Raw genomic sequence first — 20,668 nt, 5'->3', positions numbered from 1 at the left:
ATTAGACCTGAAAACGGATCAGATTCGGCTCAAATACATCAGTATTTGAATCCGAATCCGATTACCAAACCGCTATTTGAATCTGAAAGAAATATAGAGAAGTCATCCAAATTCGAATCAGAATTTTATCAAATACTCGATAATAATCTTATCCGATTATTGATTGGTGATTGTCATTTTTTTTATTTATGATTTTCAATTTCAATTACCAATTACCGGTTTCTAAATTTGATTATCAGTCATTTTTTTTCTAGAGAAAAGTGCTTAATACTTTTACTCTATTCGGATAAATTTTTATCCGGATATTATCCGATCTAATAAGTAATTATCCGAATCATGTTTCTTAGAGGACGGATACGGATATTTTTATGTAAGAAAAATTATGGGATACATCTTAAAGACACCCTTAAACTAATATAAATACAAATTTGAAGGCCAAATTTCAACTATTCATTTACAGGTCTAATTGGCACTAGTCTAGCAAGATCCTCCTACGAGATTTTTGCATGAGTCCTGATGTTGCCCAACAAAGCATGCATGTTAGCCACGTATTGTGATGACTAGATTTTTAGCATTAATATGAACAGGTGTGATAAGGAAAAGAGGGGAAACAAGAGGAAGGGAAGAATGTGGGCCATCATCACCTCTTCCAAAACGATCCACAAAATAAAGGTGACCAAAAGCTGATCTGGAAAAAAAAAATTTTTATTTTTCAGCTAATTCTATTTTTGTTACATACATGACACGTGTCGATTTAGAGGATGAAAAATTCTATATTCCCACCGGTCATGGAAACCACATTCAAGGCTTTCTCCCTGAATCCTAAACTGTTTAAGAAATGCAGATTTAAAAAGATCTCCAGAGACACCATTCTATCGGTTGGTCTCCTCTGTCTTCGCGCGGTTTTGAAGGCAACACGGTTTTTTCTCCTAACTTCGCCCTTCAACGAAGGAAAATCGATCCTTTTACCTTCATTATTCTCGTTCTCTCTTTCTCTCTCTCTTTATTTCAATACAAGAACCAAATAGAGAAGAAGAATTTTAGAATCATGTGGAAGGAAGAGAACGCGTTTGCTTCAACATGATTCTGTCATTTTAGACAGGTTTGATTCCTGGGTTCTTTCTGTTTTTATACTCCCTGATGTGGGTTCCGCTTTTTGTTCTCTTTGACGAAGTTCTTGCTATCTGCTGCAATTGAAAGATGTTAATGACATTGGAGATTTTCTCATTTGGTTTTGCTTAACTTGATGATTTGGATCTTGTTCTTGTTTTAGTCTCGGGATTTTGTTGTTAGATTACTTATTGGGGAAACATTGTGTGTTCTTTGATAGCTGTTCCTTCTTCCTATCGTCATTTGTTCGATATAGCCGTAAAGATGTCCAGCTTCGCGAGTGTTCAACTTTCAGATCCTACGCTCCAGACCCAGTTCTCGCCGGTGGAGCTTCGCTTACTTAAATCCAAGGTAAGTTATTTTGAATCTCCTTTTTTCGCATGAAGTCGGTGCTGCTCTGCTCTCTATGAGTTTCTGATCAATGAGGTGATATATGATTTGGTTTATGTTTCTTTCTAGTTCATTTCCTTGCGGACTCAAAATGGTAAAGTTATAGTTAAGGATTTGCCGCCCATATTGGCCAAATCGAGGGCTCTTAATCAGGTGATTACAGAGGAGGAGATCTCTTCTATCTTGGGGGAGTCGTGCAATATGAACGATGAAATCGATTTTGAAGCTTTCCTTCGGGTGAGTTTACCTCTTTTCTATTCTCTTTTACGTCTTAAATGATAAAGAAGATCATTCTTGTGGAGAAGAACGAAAAGGAATGGATTTTACATTTTTCCAATCAGACAAAAAAATCCTTCTTGGTTTGAGTTGAATTGGTGTTGGTGGAAATGCTGATTGACCTCATTGAATTGGCAGGCCTATTTGAATTTGCAAGCCCGAGCTACAGCCATAAAGGGACGTTTTAAGCACTCGTCATCATTCCTCAAGGCCACCACTACCACCCAAGTCCACACCATTAGCGAACCAGAGAAGGCTTCTTATGTTGCCCACATCAACGGCTACCTCGGAGAAGATAAATTCCTGAAGAATTTTCTTCCTATAGATCCTGTTTCAAACGCTTTATTTGATCTTGCAAAAGATGGAGTTCTTCTCTGGTATACATACAGGGTTCATATGAAAAATAGTCTACACCTACTACTACTTACTTAACCTTGATATAAGTGGCTCTAATTGTTTTAACCCAGAAAAGAAAAGAAAAAAAGTGGCTCTAACTGTTTGTTGTTGCATCCATTGCCTTGTTTCAGTAAGCTGATCAATATTGCGGTGCCTGGAACAATAGATGAAAGAGCTATTAACACCAAAAAAGTACTAAATCCATGGGAAAGGAATGAAAACCATACCCTCTGCCTAAATTCTGCAAAGGCCATTGGCTGCACTGTGGTTAATATTGGAACACAGGACTTGGTTGAAGGAAGGGTTAGTTCCCATTTCCAGCTATACTTTTGAAATTCATTAGCCTTGTGTCAAGAATTTGAGGACTCCTAAGTTTTGTTATTGTTGGTGATATTCCTTTGTTTTGCTTGCAGCCCCATCTTCTACTTGGGTTGATTTCTCAAATTATAAAGGTGAGTGCCCAAACTTATTATGTGTTAACAATATAGACATGAATGATTCTAGGCTATGAAAACAAAAAGGGGAAATGGAAAGGTTTACGAATTCGGTGACTAAATCCATAAAGATTTTTTTTTTAAATAATTTCTTTTAGATCTAAAACATTTGCAGTTCTGCTTATTCATGTTAGCCCTCGACATTTTGGTCATTTCAGATCCAGCTGTTAGCAGACGTCAACCTTAAGAAGACACCTCAACTGCTAGAATTGGTTAATGATGGCCAGGTAAATACTTCATCGATGCCTCTCGCTTTTTGAATTGTTAACTTCTTGCGTACATCTTGAGAGGCAGAAATACTAAATTGTTCTTTACAATGTTGGAATGACCAGGAGGTTGAGGAGCTTATGGGTTTGGCACCGGAAAAGGTTTTATTGCGTTGGATGAATTTCCATCTTAAAAAGGCTGGCTATAAGAAACCTATCACAAACTTCTCATCAGATTTAAGGGTAAGAGAGATATCTGCTGATTTATCCCTTACATTGGCAAGGGTAGCATTAAGTTTACATCTCCTCATAAATATGATAATCATCTTCTAATGGAAATATATTTGTGGCATGAAGAATACTCTCCTTACAAGAAACCATATGTATCATTCAATCCCAAATCCGAGCCAAAATCAGTTTATAGTTATATGAAGAGGAAGGTTTGGTCAAGTGAGCTATCTTGGGCATTGATTCACATGGCTTCTGCTAAAACAAATCAGTTTTGTTTCTGTATATTGATGGAAGGTTTCCATAGCAGAATGCTTGGGGGCTGGAGCTTAGTTAGTGGAAGCATTTCTTAACATGATCTTGAGCTAATACAGAATGCTCATTCCAAACTTCAGCTCTGAAACATCTTTTTCTGTATTGTAAGCACCTGATGCTTCCCCCGCACAGTATGACAAACTTTCTTTAATTCTAAAACATATGAACTTTTCCCATTGTCCAAACACCCTTTTTTTTGTGACCTGGATCTTAGTTACTCCTTTTAATTTCTATGGAGATACTTATTTTTTTGGGCCGATAAATCTCAATTATGTCAATATGTTGAATATCATTTTTAATTTAGTATAGGATATAATTTTACTAATCATGAACATATGCATGTGCAGGATGGTGAGGCTTATTCTTACCTTCTCAATGTTCTTGCCCCTGAGCACTGTAGCCCAGGCGCATCAACTGTTAAGAATCCCGCTGAAAGAGCAAAATTGGTACTTGAGCATGCGGAACGAATGGGCTGTAAGAGATACCTGACACCAAAGGATATTAATGAAGGCTCACCAAATCTGAACCTTGCATTTGTCGCACAGGTCTTCCAAAAAAGGTAGGCATCTTTCTTATGCTTAGGAGTGTTCACCTCACTCACCACTATGCCCCTCTTCTGTGGTGTTCTCGTCTGACAACTTACCGCCTGTATGTTATGGTGGGACAGCTATAGCCCTTAAGTGAGCCATGGCACGATAGTTAACTTGTGCTACTGCAACCTGTTGGGTGTGGGTTCAAAATTTGTAGGCAGCCTCTCCTGAGAAGTAGGCAGCAACGCTGTGTACGTTTGCCCTTCCCAGACCCACATTGCGGGAGCCTACTGCATTTGGGTCCTCCTTCCATAGCTGTTCCTGTATTATACAGGTTTACTTTAACATGTAATTGCATTTTGTCAGTTGGTCTAATGGTAGACTTCTCTATGCCACTTGATATTTGTAGGGTCATATTTACACTCCCACATGGATTTGGATACAGAGAAATGGAACCTTTTGTCTAATAGAAATGCCTAGCTTTCTGGGGTCAGTATATGACTTCCGCCTTTTCCCGGCCACAGGGATCATGGTGTGCTGAAATGTTTTACAGAGTAAGCCAAAATTAGGAAGAGGGGTGACAGGGAGCATATTGGATAACTTTGAGTCTTGCTTTCAGTGTAAAGCCTAGAGAGAGGGGTGATGTGGTGTGGCCTTTAATGTCAATAATAATAAGAAGAAGAAGGAGAAGCAGAAGAAGGGAAATAAAGTAACTGTCGGTCAGTAGATCTCTTAATGCACTCAGTCTAAAGCCTAAGAGATCATATTGTGTGGCTTTTATTATTAAAAAAAAAAAAAGGATTTAAAGTGAGGATTGGTTAATAGATCCCTTAGTCATTTTTTTTTATTCTCAGAAATGCGCGACATCTTTAACTTAGACATATCTGTTCTGATCTTAACCCCATCAATTTGTTATCTATCAGTATTTCCTTGGTTTGCTGAATTTATATAGTTCAGACCCTTCGATAAACATCAAAATCATCTATTTCCTGTTCTCTGCTTTGCTTATTCTTCCTTTTAAGTATAAAAACATATGTAATAATAAAGGCTTGGATCTCTCTTGCAGAAATGGCCTGTCAATGGATGACAAAACGATGTCCTTTGCAGAGATGATGACGGATGATGTGCAGGTCTCTAGGGAAGAGAGATGCTTCCGACTGTGGATAAACAGTCTTGGAATTGCTACATATGTCAATAATATGTTTGAAGATGTCAGAAATGGGTGAGTTTGTGTTTTCTAGCCATTTGACAGTCAGAGGCATCTACAGTCCTGCTTGATGTGTTTTTCGTGTGCATGCAGATGGGTCATCTTAGAAGTACTTGACAAAGTGTCTCCTGGATCAGTTAACTGGAAGCAGGCAACGAAGCCTCCCATTAAGATGCCATTTAGAAAAGTGGAGAACTGCAATCAAATTATCAGGATTGGGAAAGAATTAAATTTCTCCCTAGTCAATGTAGCTGGAAATGATTTTGTACAGGGAAACAAGAAGCTCATACTCGGTCAGTTTCTTTTTAGAAATTGCTAATGTCTGCGTGATTGACTTGTGCTGTGATTGTTTTGTTGAGAAAACAGCCATTTGAGCTGGTGCTAGATCATACCTGTGGTAACTACTAGACCTAATCTCACAAAGCAAGATCTCAAAAATAAACTAAGAACCCCAGAGTCAACAAAATCTGCAGAAAATTTAACCTTCTCAGATAAAGATTAAACTTTACATTTGTAATCGTCACAGTGAATAGTAACAACCTTTAGAAGAATAGTCAATCTGAAATTAAATCAAATCTGGCCCAAATATGGCTTGGTTCATTCTAGTTCCGAGTGGACCAAACTACATAACCAATTGGCCCCTTGAGAACAGGATAAAGTGTCACGGTCTTCATAGTCTTTGGCACTTATTTGTCACAATTCACAACTGGAACTGTGGAATTTTCTTAATGAATCAAATATCATGATAATGGTTTCTCTGCAACATGAAGTGAAAAAAACTAATATTATAATGGTGGCTCCTAAGATTTATCAGACTCTGTGTGGAATCTTTGTAAGAATAGCTTAGTTGGGTAAATCAATTTCTCAATTCATTGTCTCAACCAGTTGTTTGTTTATTTATTTTAAAAATTTTCTGTGCTTCTTATTGAGCTTCAGTTTCCTAGGCAACGTGGCTACATGTTTCTTAATAAACATTATTTTTAAAGGTTCTGAGAGAAACTTGCTACATCCATATCGTGTTTATCATAAGCATATTCTGTGGTTCAACTTCACTGAGTTTTGGTGCTGTCTCAGCATTCCTATGGCAGTTGATGAGGTTTAATATGCTTCAACTCCTAAAGAATTTGAGATGCCAATCCCAAGGGAAGGAGATAACAGATGCAGATATCCTAGATTGGGCAAATAAAAAGGTGAAAAGCGGAGGCAGAACATCTCAAATGGAGAGCTTTAAGGTAATGAAACCTTACTTTCTGATTAGCCCCTAAATCTTGAACTGTGATTTTATGATCTTGGTCTGCTTCTACTCTTCTTCAGGATAAAACCCTATCAAATGGGATATTTTTTCTGGAACTTCTTAGCGTTTCAGAGCCAAGGGTAGTCAACTGGAATCTTGTCTCGAAGGGTGAAAATGGTACGTTCTCTTGCAACAAGACTTGTGTAATCCCATTTTTACCCCCTTCCAACCAAAAGAAAAAGGACTGGTGTAATCCCATCATACTGAATTCTATTCCTATGATAAGTGAAACGAATTTCTCTAGTGAATTGTGGGTGTTGAAGCCCTTTCAAGAAAATGAGGATTGCAGCAATATGCATAGTTCAAATTTTCTTCAGGCATGATATGGGAATTAAGTTATGTGTTACATCAACAAGATCCCTATCTTGGTAATAATTAATAATATATCAATGTAGTTGAAAATGGAAATGACTGTCTTACTTTATTTTCTATTATGGAAAATTCCAGAAGAGGAAAAGAAGCTAAATGCCACATATATAATCAGCGTTGCACGAAAGCTTGGGTGTTCCGTTTTCTTATTGCCAGAGGATATCATGGAGGTAAAGAGCATACTTGTAGTGAACTAGTGTGTTTATCTTAAATGCTACTTTTTCATTTGTTTAGTGAAGATGGGTAGTAGGAACCTCTCATAGACTCTCATTCTAGAATCCAATTCTGGAGTACATTGTGTCTGGTCACTTCCATATTATTAGAGGGATTGACAGGACACCAGTATTTCATGGGATAGAAATGGTCATACAGTCCTCAGAAAAAGACCAAGGAGCCTAATTCCTTAAAGCTTGAGTCTATCATGGCAATGTTCCCCCATAATGCTGCTGAAAGATATGTTACTCTCTGCATGAGTGTGTGTGTGAGAGGCCTAGGCCGCTTGGCATTACAACTGCCACATATTTCTGTTGTATATGTTTGTATGAGCAGAACATTCCTTTTCGTTTAGCATTTGAAGATAACATACTACATTTCTATAATTTGAGAAAAAATGTTTTGCTTTTTCTGCTTAAGTTGCAACTTCGATAGAATTGTAAACCAAATCATGGGGCCAAAATCATTCAGGTTTGGTTTCTAACTGTCTAATATACTGTTGTTTTGGCAGGTGAACCAGAAGATGATCCTCACTCTAACTGCCAGCATTATGTATTGGAGCTTACAAAAACCAGTGGAAGGATCAGATTCATCCCCCACTGCAGCCTCTGCACCAGATTCATCCCCCACTGCAGCCTCTGCACCAGATTCATCCCCCACTGCAGCCTCTGCACCATATTCATCCCCCACTGCAGCCTCTGCACCAGATTCATCCCCGAAATCTTGTGCAGATGAAGCGGAAGGAGGGATTCTGGCTGGTGAGATGTCAAATATGACCATGGATGATACAGCCTCTGATACCGCATCTGTGGAATCTTCCCCTAAAGTGAAACAATGACTACCCTTATTTTATTTTTGGGGGCGAAGAAACTTGGGACAGCAAAAAGATTCAAGTTCTTTTGCAGTAGTAGAATGCCAGGATCACCTTTTTAACTGGGAATGGATGCTTAGTTCTTCTCTGAACTTACTTCTGATCCTTAAGTCTTGTAAAGTTAGTCTTCTTCTCATTTGAGCAAGATATGTAGATTGTCTCTGGGTAGGCTTTCCCCTAAGCTAAGTTTCTCACCCTTTCTGTAATTAGATTTGTTTTTGTGTAGATTAGTCTTTGTCAATTTTATGTTCATTTCGAATAATGAAAGTAATAACATGAGAAGGAGATATTGTTCCCCATGTAAGCATGCTTATGAACCATATCAGGGAATTCACCTTGGCAAGGAGAGGGAATGAACCTGAAAATGAGTCAGGTTCAGATATAACATAATACAAGAAGTCAACACTAATGTTTGATTCTTTGACTATAGGTATGATATCAAAATGAGGGCTCTTTCCAATTATCTATTTATGTCAGTTCTCCAAATCTCTCACAACAGCAGGGTGAATTGACAGACTTCTTCCTGTCCAAAGGACAATCTGGTGTTGAATCAAGTCAGATCCTCTTTACCTAGCCTGTTCATATGCTATAGATCCACACTCACAAGTTGCTGGTCATTATTGAGTGAGCAATCTTTCCATTGTAATTGGAGTATGTTTTTTGTAACAGTTTTATTAAACACTAATTTTTTTTAATAGTAATTTGGAAATATTTTTCAGAACAAGTTTATTTAACGGCCATTTCCAAGTTGGAAAGTTTTCCAACCCAAAAATATGTAAAAATGGTTTCGCACAATAACTAACCTTATACTAATTTTCCTACTGACCCTAGAGGTTTAAGAAGTCATTTTCAATAAAATAATAAAATGTCATTTTGCATTTGTCTCTCATATGGTATTCAAAAAAGACCAACTAAAGATATATAATCATTTTTTATAATTAGAATGTTCTTATGCTCTTTCAATTTTTCTTTTTTCATTTTACTTACCCACATTTCGATTAGAGGTTCAGGTACTAACAATTTAGTACCTGGAATAATCTTGCAAGTTCCAACTTTCCTTTCTTCTTCTTCTTCTTTTTCTTTTTTTTTTGGGTAGAAGTTCCAACTTTCTTTTGGGTACATACCAAAAATGAAATAAATTATTTTACCAAAACACTGGATATTTCCATGTGTAGGATTACCTAGAAGCCCATACTGATCCAGGAAGAACAATGAAGACTCATGTAACACCTAGGCATCCTCAACATCCATACAAAAGCAATCTTCTAATTGAATATGTTCCCACTTGAAGAGAACAAAATGAAAATGCATATAATGGCTATTTTGGTCATAAAAATGATAATGTGAAAGCACTTTTTATCTTTGCTAACACATATATTATAATGCTAATATTACTTGTATATAGTTGCCTGAAAGTAGATTGGCTACTCTAGGTTAGCAGTGTTGTATGTGGTATTTTAGGCAATTATGTTAGGTCATAATTTTTGCTGCACTGCACCAGTATAGCATTCGTTCTTTTACAAAGATTTTACATACCAATATACCTTCTTGTTTGTGCATTTACAGGATTTTAACTTCTAGCGTTAACGAGCCGTTAAGGCCGTATTTGAAGTATACCAATACAAAATGCAAATGTGGTAAACGGGAGAGCGAAAAGATTTCGTTGTTGATTTCTATTCATTTTATTAGCAAATTAGGTTCAATTGAAAATAACAAGGATTGAACTCTTAACAATCTTTATTTTGAAGTTAGTAAAGACCCACCCCTCATTTCGTTATTCCTCTTCTGTTTCACCTCTCAATGTTCCTGTCTTTTTTAAGACATTTTGTTAGAAAGATAATCTATGACCCCATTTTTGCTCATCAGTTTTGTGAAGAGTCATTTGGCTTTTTGAGTCCGGATCAGCTCCCCCGACGGGTAGCACTTTGTGCTCCCCTGACGGTTCCTGACCACACAAAGCAGTGGGGCCCACGGTGAAAAACACTTTTTGGAAAAACCAAAATTTTTTTTTTAATTTCATCCGTGGGCCCCACTGTTTTGTGTGGTTAGGAACCCGTCGGGGAGCACAGAGTGCTACCCCGACGGGGTGAGGATCCAGATTATTTGTTTCACCTCTCCTGCTATCTTCTCGTTGCACCAAAGGGGTTGGCTATGATCACAAATATACAGTAAGTGCACAAAAGGGGCTGGCTTTGACTTTTTTTTTTTCCTTCTTCTTTTTCCTAAAGCTTTTTTTAAAGCAGCATGTATCAAAGAAACAAACTGAATTACAAAAACCCAGCTGGGGCGATATCGCCAATGGTTGAAGGACAGGAAAAAGATGAACATAAACCTAATTTGGATAATTTAGCAATATGAAAAAAAATTGTGTCAATCTTAAACATAATCCTCATACCATGGCAATGCCCAGATTTTATTTTGTTGGTTGAAGAGTTGATACTGTGGTGTAAGTAAGAGTCATTTGGCTGCCAGACTTGGGAAATGGATCAGGTATGAACGTGGTACTCAAAAAGGGGGGGGGGGTGGGACTCATCCCACCCTCCAGGGTAATAATTTTTCTTTCTTTTATGGTTTGTAGACTCCAGCAGCACCCACAGCTCTTGCTACTCCACCTAGGTTAAATAAATTGGGCTGTAAGAGATTGGGTAATTCACCAATTTGGTGTGATCACTGCTTTGAAAATATCAGAATTGATGTAAAGAAGAATTGAGAATTCAATGAAACGCACCCACTGATGGCCAGATTTGGATAACAAGTAATATGTGTATTTAAAATATAAAAGATAAGAGAAGTTTGAGCCTTTGAGTACATAAAACAACTATAATATCCCTTTGTATCAAACAATTGGTGTAAACCAGATAGATGGACAACGAGAAAGACCCAATTCATCCAATTCATCAGAAGGGAGAAACTCAAAGCTCTTATCTTCCAAGCGGTACAACATAGCTTGTGATCCAGAGCTTATTTCTGTCATGAATACGTCTTGATCATCATGTTGTGAGAAGTATATACAGTTTCCTCTAAATCCAGGGCGGTGACGAGCAGAAACTGACAAGGAAGTACTTATGCCTACAAATAACATTTGATCAGCCAAATCCTCCACATTGGTCCAGCTCCGAGCTTTGAGGTCTAACTTGAATATCTGGATTGTATATTTTTCATATAGTTCTTCCGATTCCTCCTCTTCTTTCACTTGTATTGTTACAGTAGAACTTTTTATAACCATCAATAAGTCTCCAACACTTTCCACCAAATAAATTGACTTCACCCTTTGAAGATCTAGATCTAATGGAGGAGCAATGTTACAACTTGTAAGTTTTGGACGAGGATCATATTGCACAAATAGCTTTAATGAATGACCAAACCTAACAGGTTTTGGAGGAGGAGGATATTTCATAAATTTAACATCGCATTGGTCGGTAATGGCATATACTAGTCCATCGTATAGAATTACATCTTTGATATTTATTCCCAGGCCAGTCCAAAAACTAAATCTCCCTGACCTAGAGTTAGAGAAGGCTAGCTTGTGGTTAGCATAAATTGCAATGAGCACACAAGGTGAATATGGACTTTTGATTGCAGATGGAATATAAGGCACAGGAGGTGATAACAACATAGCCTTATTAATCAAGTTGCATCGGGATGGATTATCCACCGGAACAATTGGAGGTGGTTCCACTTCCCCATCGGGGTCGTAATCCGGTAGAAAAGCTTGGTCTGGAAACTGTATTTTAACTTTGGTGAATGGATTGAAGAGGAAGATTTGTCCACTGTAATTCGCCATTATCAACCATCCCCAATTTGACCCAACGCACGCAGAATAGCAGTGTGTATCGAACTTCAAAACCTTGTTGTTGTTGTTGCCACTGGCTTCATCAAGTGTGAAAAACCTAAGATGATGATCCTTTATAGAGGAAAACATGAGCCATGGGAGTGGATATCGCAGAGTAAACCCCTTGCTTTTCCTCGCAGCAATGCTAATCGATCGCCAGGACTTGCAGGCTGCATCAAATCTATAAAAGTCAATCGGATCTAGTTTGCTAAGGATCATTGGTGTGATATCATCTGGAAGTTCAACTATCGAATTACTGGTAAGTGTAACACCATCGCCATCGCCATCGCCATCGCAACCGATGGTGTTCGTCGAAGAAGACTTCTGCTTCTTCTTCTTTCGAGTAACAATGGTATTGCAATCATCTAAAACACAAGACATGTTATTCAACTCAGTCCAAACACAGCTCAAAAACAAGGCCGGTGCAAATAGATTTACCTTCGTTTTCCATGAAAATGATGCTCTTCGATTGAGATTCTTCTCACTCTTCCACACGATCCTCCGATCCGATCCGATCCAATCGTAACTCTTCTCACTCTTCCACGCGATCCGATCCTTCCTTCTCTCTACGAGAAATATATATACGCACACATTAAAGTGACTCTTGCTAGGGTTGCCGAGTTGCACTTCTAAACTAACTCTGACTCGATTACTGCCAACACAGAAAAACAAATAAATAATAATAATAATAAAATAAAAAATCCAATTGAAATACCCTAGACTAAGAGTTTACCAAAACCAAAAAGGAATTTACACGGAAAAGTTCTGTTTAACCGCATGATTGAAGACCGACCAGGGTTAGTACGGTTCGACCAAGTCCTAACTTGATCAGATCATGGATGAACCAAAATAGCCCACATGATACAAGAAACTCCAGTAAGGGTTCAACCAACATGAAGGATCTTTCAAGTTTCAACATGGCATGCACAATGAAGAGTTTTAATTAGTGGGTTCTTGCTACCATAAGACAATGATTCTCATAAACCTTTGCATGCATCCTACTCACATCCAACAATTCTTTCATAGATGGAGAATAAATGTCCAATATAAGTGAGCAAACAAAGGAGGTTAATATGATGAAGCGGCATAGGGGATGCGAGCCTTAAATTGTGATGGTTTGATTGTCCAATGTTCCTGTCTTTTTTAAGATATTTTGTTAGAAAGATAATCTATATAGTTGACCCCATTTTGTTCATCAATTTTGTGAAGAGTCATTTGGCTTTTGAGAAGAGATAAGGTGTTTGTTTCACCTCTCCTGCTATCTTCTCGTTGCAGCAAAGGGGCTGGCTACGATCACAAATATATAGTTAGCTTCTTCTACATGAAATCTTAATCTTAATTGTTGCACCAAAGGGGTTGGCTATTTTTTTTTTTTTTTTTTTTTTTTTCTTTTCTAAAGCTTTTTTTAAAGAAGCATGTATCAAATAAACAAACCGAATTACAAAAACTCAGCTGAGGCGGTACCGCCAATGGTTGAAGGACAGGAAAAGATATTGAAAACATATGCAGATTAAGATTAATATACACTAATTTGGATAATTTAGCAATATGAAAAAAAAATTTGTCAATTTTAAACATAATCCTCATACTATGGCATTGCAGTTCTGATGCGAACCAGAAGAATTGAAATTGCAATTTCTAGAGTACATGTTTTACTGGACTACGGTCAACGAACGGAGCTTAGCCGTTGATATATGCCCACTTTGTATGGCCTCATTTAAATCCAACCAGAATCTGACAGACCATTTTCTTGTATCGCATTTAGAGTCGGTTCTGCTCTATCGTAGGTTCACCCGAAATAACCTAGACTTTGTGACTCGCTTGTACCGGTCCATATGGCATGCAGGAAGCGAGTCATTCGAGTGCCATTACTGCACTTTCATTGTGAAAACGTTGAGGTATTTTTAAAATTTGACAAAATATTGCTAAAATTGCAGAATATTGTAAAAATTTAATCAAAAATTTTCTTGATTAAGGTTTATTTTCTAACATGGTATCAGAGCTTTTATAATCAAAACATTGGTTGATTAAAATTTATTTTTTATATGGTATCAGAGCCAATTTTGAGCAAAATCTCGTTGAAATGGGGTCAAAGCCTGTATTTGGAGTTCTATTTTTATTTTTCTCTCTGTCTTTTAATTATTTGTAGAACCGTCTATTTTTAGCCATCTGCATAGTTCTTTTGGGTTTTTCAAGGTATTTAATGTTGAGGTATTTGAGTCATACAAAACTTGTGTTGAGGTACTCAAGTTATACTCAACTTATTGTTGAGATATTTGAGTCATACTCAACTTATGTTCTAATATGAACTATCAGATTAATTACGATCTATTGCAGATTTGTCCGGCTCTATTATTAATGTAATGGTTACCTTCCGGAGAGTTCTCCCTGGAGAAAGACTAACTTAGAGCAAAGAATTTGATAACAATTCAAAAAAAATTTCATGCATACGAAATTTCTCTCACTGGTTTCCTCAGAATTGTAACAATAAGAGAAGAAAATTGGGACCAATGTTCCATTTGCCTGCTCCGCTACCGGCAAAGAGAGCATGCGCTAGTCCATTTGAGAAACCAACACTTAAGATGCACGAGAGAGTTCTTTAGGTTTAGAAGAGTCTGATGCGAAACGTACATGTTGGACTAAACTACGGTCAACAAACCGAGCGTTGTCGTTGGTATATGCCCGCTTTGTATTGCCACATTTGGGACCAACTAGAATTTAACGGACCATTTTCTTATATTGTATTTAGAGTCGGTTTTGTTCTAAGTAGGTTCACCCGAATCTACCTGGACTTTATGACTCGTTTGTACCGATCCATGTGGCATGCAGGAATCGAGCCATTCGAGTGCCCTTACTGCACTTTCATTGTGAAAGCATTGGGGTATTTTTAAAATTTGACAAAATATTGCCCAAATTGCAGAATTTCCCAAAAATTTAATTATTTTGTTGATTGAGTTTTATTTTCTAAAATGGTATCAAAGCTTTTATAATCAAAACAGTGGTTAATTAAAATTTATTTTCTAACATAGTATCAGAGCCAAATTTTTGGCAAAATCTTGCCGAAATGGGGAGTCGAAGCCTGTATTTGGAGTTATGCTCTTATTTTTCTCTCTGTTTTTTAATTCTCTGTAAAACCATCTATTTTTGGCCATCCGTAGAGCTCTCTTGGATTTTTCAAAGCACTCAATGGTAGGTTTGTCCGGCTCTGTTATTAGTGTAATGGTTACTTTCCGGAGAGTTCTCCCTGGAGAAAGATGAACCTGCAGCAAAGAACTTAATAATTAACAATTCAAAACTTCATCTATTCATGTAGAACAAATTTCTCTCACTAGTTTACTTAGAAATGTAACAATAAGGGGAGAAAATTGGCACGAATGCTCTCTTTGCTTGCTACGCTACCGGCAAAGAGAGCATGCGCTACTCTATCTGAGAAGCCAACATTCAACGTACGTAAGAGACTTCTATAGATTTCGAAGAGCTTTACTGCAAAACGGAATAATCGAGTTGCAATTTCTAGAGGAAATGTTGTATTCGACTACGTTCAATGATCTGAGCTTAATTGCTGGTATTTGCCGGTTTTGTAGGGCATCACTTGGAAACAACCAGAATCTCACCGATCATTATCTCAGATCGCATTTAGAGTCGGTTCTGCTCTACCGTAGGTTCACCAGAACCTACCTGGTTTTCATGACTCATTTGTACCATTCCGTGTGGCATGAATGAGGTGAGCCATTCGAGTGCCCTCACTACACTGTCATCGTGAGAGCATCGACATACTTTGAGCATCTTGCATTCATCCACTAGAATGTCATCATCCAACTCTGAGTACATGAGTTTTATGATTAGATCATTTGAAAAATATTCATTTCTAGCTTGATTCTTTTCTTTGGAATTCGACTCGGTTGTGTGTGTTTTTAAACTATTTTTTTTTTACGATTTGGTTGTATATAGAGGATATAGTGATTTGGTTGTATATATAGGATATAGTGATAGTGTTGACGCACTTAAGGATTTGACAACTCATTTTTACCTTACCATATTCAAAAGCTTTTCCAAATACTGGCTAATGTTAGGATTTAATTCCAGAGATTCCTTTATTCACTTTTTAGGTAACATTTGTATTTTTTTCTTAATTAATTATTCTATGTTTCTTACTATTGCTTTTGGTAAGTATTGTTTCTTATGTTTATTTTGTTTTGCATCTATTTTAATAAAAAAATATAGAAAATAAAATCACATTATCTTAAAGGCAAAATTTCATAATTCATGTCTTAACTTAAAATAATAAGATTAAAAAAAATTCAATCAGTAATATTATCAAATAACTTATGACCGTTGAATAATTAATTAGACAGAAAATAATTTTTTGATGTACTATATACTTAGAGTTTGAGATATACCATATGCTCTAATTCTTCGTTCACCTTCCCAATACTAGTATCAGAGCAAGATTTCACTTTCTCATGTGATTCTTCGTTCCCCTCCCCAATACTGGTATCAGAGCATGGTTCAGTTCTGGACGGCACTTTCTTGATCTCAGAAAGTATGCCTAAAGTCTGAGGGAACTAGGCGTAAAGTCCTGTAAGACCCTATTTGGTGCTATGTGTGTTGAAAAATTACAAGATAGCCAAGGTGAAAGGACTCAGGCAAAGGATATGAAACTAAGGAAGAGCTAGAAAGAAAAAGAGATGTGGTTCTTTTTCCTAAAAAAAATTAAAAAAAAAAATCCGCATCATGTAGAACTGCATGTGCACCAAGCCTTAGATCCCATTTTTACTGAACTTGGTAGTACTGAGTAGGACTGTTAAATCTATTGCAACTTTCGTTTATTCTCTCTTAAAATCCTGCTCTCTTTTAAGTTGTTATCGAACTTGAGACAATTTAGTATGGAGATTATTTCTGCTTTTGAAAATTTTCTTTTCAATCAATATCTACATTTGAATTGGTACAGTGAAAATTATATTATGCACTCATATTTCCAATATTGTGCGACTATTATTAAAAACATTGAAGCCCCAAAAGAATTACAAGCATAAAACAAAAATTTACCTGAAGACATAAGGATAACAATCCTAGAAAAATTATATAATGGATTTCCTAACAACTTTGAAGAAGATGATAGTTTCAAATGGAAATTATTAGTGGACTATAATGAAATTCGGATAAAGTTTTATAAAAGTAAAGGATTAGAAAAAGTAACTAAAAATATGGACAATAGATATTACAAAAAATTAAAAAGGTAAAGGACCCCAAAATAGCACGAGAATATAGTTACTAAGTTTTAGAAAATCTGGAATTATATAAAAAGTTTAAACCAATTATGGATTATGTTGACAATAAAATAAAAAGGAAACTTGAAAGAATTATAGCCCAATATGAAAAGGAACATGAGGTGGTTTTAGATTTAGAAAATCAAGAATTATGATGAAGGACGCTATAGAAGCCTTTACTATTTTCATATTTTATTATCATCAAAATCTTTTAGCTTTTAGCCTAAGTGATGTATTTTGTTATATGATGAAATATTATAAAATAATAATTAATCATATTGAACTACTACAATAACTTTTAGCACAAGAAAAAAGTTTACTATAAGAAATTAAAATATTAATATTTAAAATTTTATGTAATTCTTCATGTCCTAAAACATCCCAAGAAACAAAAATGAAAAGGGATAAACTAAGTCAAGAGACTCGAAAATTAAGGCAATGCGTAAACAATCATTTTGATAAACATATGAGAGAATTACCTTGGTTCAAAAACTTTAAGAAAATGGAAGAAAGAGAAATTAAAATAAAAACTCTTGGATGATGGATTGAAGCTTTAGATGTTCATAAAATTGTAGAAATCAGAATGCGAGAACTCATAATAGAAATAGAATACCAAGAAAATATCAGAGATAAGATAAATGAATAAAAAAATAAATATAATGAAAATAATAAAATAGTGAGAGGATTATTAGAGAAAAATATAAATGAAAGAAATCTTAAACTTTGGACTTCAATAGACAATACTTCTAATTGTAGATCTCAACCACCTCAGCATACCATATTGGTGATTCACATTCCCATCTTAATTGAAGATTACAGTGATCTCAACACACAATGTTGGCAGTCAATATTTCCATTCTATGCACATTCTATCTTGGGTGGCAATCTATCTTTTCATATCAAGATTATCTTATTGTGTGTGAGAATCATATATTGTATTTCTTTGTAGACTCTGACATTTCCATATCAGAGTAGATGTTTCTTCTACTATAAATATGTAATGCACTCAACTGAATGGATTAATTCTGATTGAACTCATCATGTCTTTCTTCTTTGTATTCTATATTTTATCTTTATTTTATAATATTGTTTAATATAATTAGTAAATAGCGTACAAAATGTCTTATGAAAAGCATACTAAATTAAAAGAAAAAATAGAATTTGCTTATGAACAGAGAGAAGATACTTATAGCGATATAAGATGGTTTTTAAGAGAATATATAAAATATATATGACCATTTAGAACATATGTATTTATATTATGATACCCAATATAGACAAAAACAACAAGAATTAGCAATGATTACTAGATAGTACCAATGGCATATTATAGTTATGAATATTTAGAAGAACAAATAAAATTAACATATGAATTAAAACAAGATACTTATAAAGCTAGGAAAAACTTATTAAAAGAGAATCTTGATTCAAATAGTATAATCAACACGTTAATAGTATTACAGATTTGATAATAAATGTAGGAGAATCAGCTGAAATTAATATAGAATCCATAAATAAACAATTATTAGACATAATAGGACACCAAATTACTAAGAGTAAGGAAATAAGAAAAATAAGAGAAAATCAAGATTACCAACAAAAATAGATCACAGAAATTCATAACAAAATAACAAAACTTAATATTCAAAATTTACCTAGTAAAAAAGATATAAATCAATTAATAAACAATATTTAACATTATAAGCCTAAGCCCATCGAGCTAGAAATTTATAAATTATTACAACTAAATAAAGAATTAGAACATTTAATAATTCAAAATAAAAATCTAGATGCTCATAATCTATAATTAGAAAATTAATTAATTAATAAAATAAAAAAAATAATTGAAATTGAACAACTTATTAATGAAACCAAATATTTATTTGAAAATTAATGGAACCCACTAATAATCTTTTTTATAGCCAAACAAAATCAGAAGCAAAATCATATCATGGACAACCAAAAAGGCTAACAACATATGAACCTAAAAATATAGTAGATAAGACAAAATAATTTTATAATATTATTATTACTAAGAACTCTAAAAGAAATTGACCAACTACAAAAATATGTAATAATGATTTAAACTTCTCAAACAAAGAAGATAGAATTACAAAAACTTACAAAACAATTAAGAAAAGTAAACATTGATGTCCCAACAGGACAAGATAGACCAAAAGCACTTAAGAAACCTTGGATATTTGTAATAGATAAACCATAAAAGAAATAATAGAAGAATAATAAAGAATTTAAAAAGAAAAACAAATTGATAAAAATGAGTAGTATACTTAGAAGATTTCCAGGATCTAGTAGAACCATAGGAGAATCCTCTAGGACAGAGGAGTCACCCCAATAAAATACTATCACAGATGTAATAGATATAAATGAAAATATTGAAATATTATGAAATAATGTATTAAATCTCATAAGTCCCATAAATCTTTTCAATTATGCACAATTTCCTAGAAACACATGTTTTGTTAGACAAAAAAAAAAAAGATTCATAAGTTGTCTGGAAGGACAAACAGTAAGAATAAATATAGTTGACAATGAACTTAAGCTAAAATTAAAAAATAAAAAACCTTAAATTAGTTCATATTGGAATATTTGCAGTAAGAGTAAAGTCCATTATAAGAAGAGGACAAGGAACCAAAGTCTTAGTGACATTATATGATGGAAGATGGAACAACATAAAATTCATAATTCAATTAATAGAAATATATATAAATGATAACGTAGGATTAGTAATGTTTACCCCCAACGTGCTATTAGATAAAAATGAGTTCATAAAAGATATAAAATTAGTTATACAATTAAAATGATTTGAAGAAATTACAGGAAATAATCTACAAATATGCACTGGCTTTTTAGGAGTTGCAATGGAAAATTCAACCACTAATTATAAAATAGACATAAGAGATTGATACAGGAAAAACCCTTGTCGAATCGGGTCCGCCCTTGGTTCGACTCTCAACCCCGGTTGGGAAGAAATGGATCGACTCGCATTTGAGCGGGCCGGGTTTAAAGATAGTTTGCTAAGGAAGAAACCTGACTCAGTCAATAAGCACGCCCAAATCCATAATTATCGGAGTGGACGAATCGTCAAGGAGACGGTTAACGGCACTTAAGGGAGCAAACAATCGTGCTTACTTGGATAACTGTCACGCTATGATCGTGTTAACAAAGAAGTTATCCATTATCTCACCAACAAACGGATCTATTATCAACTGATCTAATTGTTAAGATTGGACTGCCACCCGAAGAAGGCTCAAATAAATCCAACGAAGGAGATTTGAAGGTAAACACTATATAAGACATGACCTACGTACAAGAGAGGTATCTGAATTGTATTCCCAATATTCGTATTCATACTTTTGCTCTGTACTCAAGTAGAGCCTTTTATGATCAGTTCATCAACTGACTTAACCTTCGGAGGTAGACTCCCGACCCCCACGGTCAGGCCACATTTGACAATTTTTTTTGCATGTTATTCATCAGTGATATAAGGGCTGAGCAAATTTTGGACGCATTATAGATATAGTAAAAAGTTTAGATAGTAAATGTACGAAAGCAATAGCCCCTCCTAAAATAGAATCTGAAAAACTAGCAAGATTTCCATGGAACCTATCTTAAATAATAGAACCTGAAGAAAGTACCACAACTACAC

The 20,668-nt window shown here is 35.3% G+C and overlaps 2 protein-coding genes across 2 annotated transcripts; one reads left to right on the top strand and one right to left on the bottom strand.

Moving 5' to 3' along the window:
* The first annotated feature begins 881 nt into the window (after positions 1-881).
* On the top strand, positions 882-8,192 carry FIM5 (fimbrin-like protein 2). The gene is made up of 15 exons (XM_089168127.1): positions 882-1,102; positions 1,331-1,461; positions 1,570-1,737; positions 1,915-2,153; positions 2,304-2,475; positions 2,586-2,624; positions 2,825-2,893; positions 2,999-3,115; positions 3,763-3,974; positions 5,012-5,167; positions 5,246-5,445; positions 6,227-6,384; positions 6,467-6,563; positions 6,894-6,985; positions 7,540-8,192. Exons 2-15 carry the CDS (start codon positions 1,375-1,377, stop codon positions 7,864-7,866), a joined length of 2,133 nt encoding a protein of 710 aa, XP_089024253.1. The 5' UTR covers positions 882-1,102; positions 1,331-1,374; the 3' UTR covers positions 7,867-8,192.
* Positions 8,193-10,735: 2,543 nt separating this feature from the next.
* Positions 10,736-12,112, bottom strand: LOC149004042 (putative F-box protein At2g04810). The gene has a single exon (XM_089168513.1). It carries the CDS (start codon positions 12,110-12,112, stop codon positions 10,736-10,738), a length of 1,377 nt encoding a protein of 458 aa, XP_089024639.1.
* Between the last annotated feature and the right edge of the window lie 8,556 nt (positions 12,113-20,668).

Source organism: Hakea prostrata, chromosome 9 (assembly GCF_041222555.1).
Source record: "Hakea prostrata isolate BN-2017 chromosome 9, UWA_Hpros_2, whole genome shotgun sequence".
Classification (NCBI taxonomy): Eukaryota; Viridiplantae; Streptophyta; class Magnoliopsida; order Proteales; family Proteaceae; genus Hakea; species Hakea prostrata.
The sequence above is the reverse complement of the archived record's forward strand: the minus strand, read 5'-3'. Positions and strand labels throughout refer to the sequence as shown.